The sequence below is a fragment of the Impatiens glandulifera genome, chromosome 3, assembly GCF_907164915.1.
Source record: "Impatiens glandulifera chromosome 3, dImpGla2.1, whole genome shotgun sequence".
NCBI classification, from domain to species: Eukaryota; Viridiplantae; Streptophyta; class Magnoliopsida; order Ericales; family Balsaminaceae; genus Impatiens; species Impatiens glandulifera.
Window position 1 is genome coordinate 7,465,399 of NC_061864.1, and position 1,905 is coordinate 7,467,303.

At 37.8% G+C, this 1,905-nt stretch overlaps 1 protein-coding gene across 1 annotated transcript; it reads left to right on the forward strand.

Annotated features, from left to right (window-relative positions):
* Positions 1-211: 211 nt before the first annotated feature.
* Positions 212-1,516, forward strand: LOC124930908 (phosphoenolpyruvate carboxylase kinase 2-like). The gene is made up of 2 exons (XM_047471276.1): positions 212-1,031; positions 1,116-1,516. The coding sequence occupies exons 1-2, from the start codon at positions 221-223 to the stop codon at positions 1,163-1,165; spliced, it is 861 nt and encodes a 286-aa protein (XP_047327232.1). The 5' UTR covers positions 212-220; the 3' UTR covers positions 1,166-1,516.
* The last annotated feature ends 389 nt before the right edge of the window (positions 1,517-1,905 follow it).

Genomic DNA, 1,905 nt, shown 5'->3' on the forward strand with positions numbered 1-1,905 from the left:
AACTTTTTTTATAATCCAAATTATTTTCAGTTTAATTTTATATTAAATCAAATATAGTTAAATTTTATTTGAATAAAAAAAAAACATTTTTATGAGAGAGAGAATACAAACGAGAAACGGATTTGAGGATTCGAATATTCTCGTCGTCGATACTCTGGTTTGTATTCTTATAAATAAGCCCATCTTCCTTAACTGCCCCCCTTACAAAACAAAAACAGAAATGTTCTCAAGTCTCAAGAACGAATACCAACTCTGCGAACAGATCGGCCGAGGTCGCTTCGGAGTCGTCTACCGTTGCTTCGATCCGATCTCCGGCCAATCCTTCGCCTGCAAATCAATCGACAAAACCCTTCTCTCCGATCCAATCGATCGCGATTGCATCGACAAAGAACCCAAAATTCTCCACCTCCTATCCTCCTCCGGCGGCGGCGCCGGCAACGGCAACACAAACGTCCTTCAAATCCACAAAATCTACGAAGACGATCACTTCCTCCACATCATAACCGACCTCTGCGACGGCGCCGACCTCTTCGACAGACTCTCTTCCAAACGCACGTTCTCAGAATCCGACGCAGCGTTCATTTTCCACCAACTAATCGCCGCTATAGCTCACTGCCATCGCATGGGAATCGCTCACCGCGATATCAAACCCGACAACGTATTATTCGATTCTCGCAACAGATTGAAGCTCGCCGACTTCGGATCGGCCGAATGGTTCGGAATCGCCGAAGGCAGAACGATGACCGGAGTCGTCGGAACGCCGTACTACGTCGCGCCGGAGATTCTGTTAGGAAGAGAGTACAATGAGAAGGTTGATGTTTGGAGCGCCGGCGTAATTTTATACATAATGCTCTCCGGCGTACCGCCGTTCTATGGCGAGTCATCGACGGAGACGTTTGAAGCTGTGTTGCGCGGGAATCTTCGATTTCCGCCGAGGAATTTCAGATCGGTATCATCTGAAGCAAAGGATCTTTTAAGGAAGATGATCTGTAAAGATGTTTCTAGACGACTATCAGCTGAACAAGTTCTGAGTAAGTCTAGATTATATTTGATTGTAATTATTTGTAGAAATAATTTTGCTAATCTTGATGTGATTGATTGATTGATGAAAACAGGGCATCCATGGATGATTAACGGGGGAGAGATTCGTTCTGTTGAAGAATGAAGATATATATATATATATATATATATATATATATATATATAATTAATCTAGTTTAGTGTGTTAATCGATCGATCGATCGATGGATGGATGGATCTTCAACATATATTGAATCCTGATGCATGATCAGTCAGTTCAGAGGATCGGGATTCTTCCTGAAATTTTATATAAGGAGGAAAGTCCTATTAATTAATATAGCTATATATGATGATGAATTAACTAAATTCTCTTTTATCCTTTTTCCCTTTTGGCAAGAGAGAATCTTAATATATATATATATGAGAGTATGAATAATATGATGAATACCTCCAAGTAACCCTTTTTTACAAAGGAACTTTGGAAGAGTATTTTCAAGATTTTCTTACAATTCTGTGAAATAAACTAGCTTCGGTTGTTCTTGTTGTTTTCTCATTAAAAAAAACACGATGAACAAAACAAAATGGTACCTTTTTTTTTTTTTTGTTCTGTCTTTTTGGGAAGTTTCCAGGAAGTTGAATTGATTTGGCTGATTAATAAGAACATTTCCAGTGAACAGATTATTTTGATTTCTGCTTCTATTACTGTTTGAAGACATTGTCTGTCTGCTAAAACAAACAAACAAGTAAACAAAAAGCATTTTATTTATATTTGTCTTTTTAAGCATTTTGAAGGAGTCACAAAGTATTAAAGCAACATCCCTATTTTTGTCCCTTTTAAAAAAAAATTGTGATCCATTTTCTTTAACACAATATTTTATTAATTTT

What these genes read in the sequence shown, in the direction of transcription:
- LOC124930908 (XM_047471276.1), top strand. Translation starts at nt 221, where the DNA reads ATGTTCTCAAGTCTCAAGAACGAATACCAACTCTGCGAACAGATCGGC. An exon ending in ATCAGCTGAACAAGTTCTGA is followed by an intron (nt 1,032 to 1,115) that starts GTAAGTCTAGAT and finishes TGATGAAAACAG; the next exon opens with GGCATCCATGGATGATTAAC.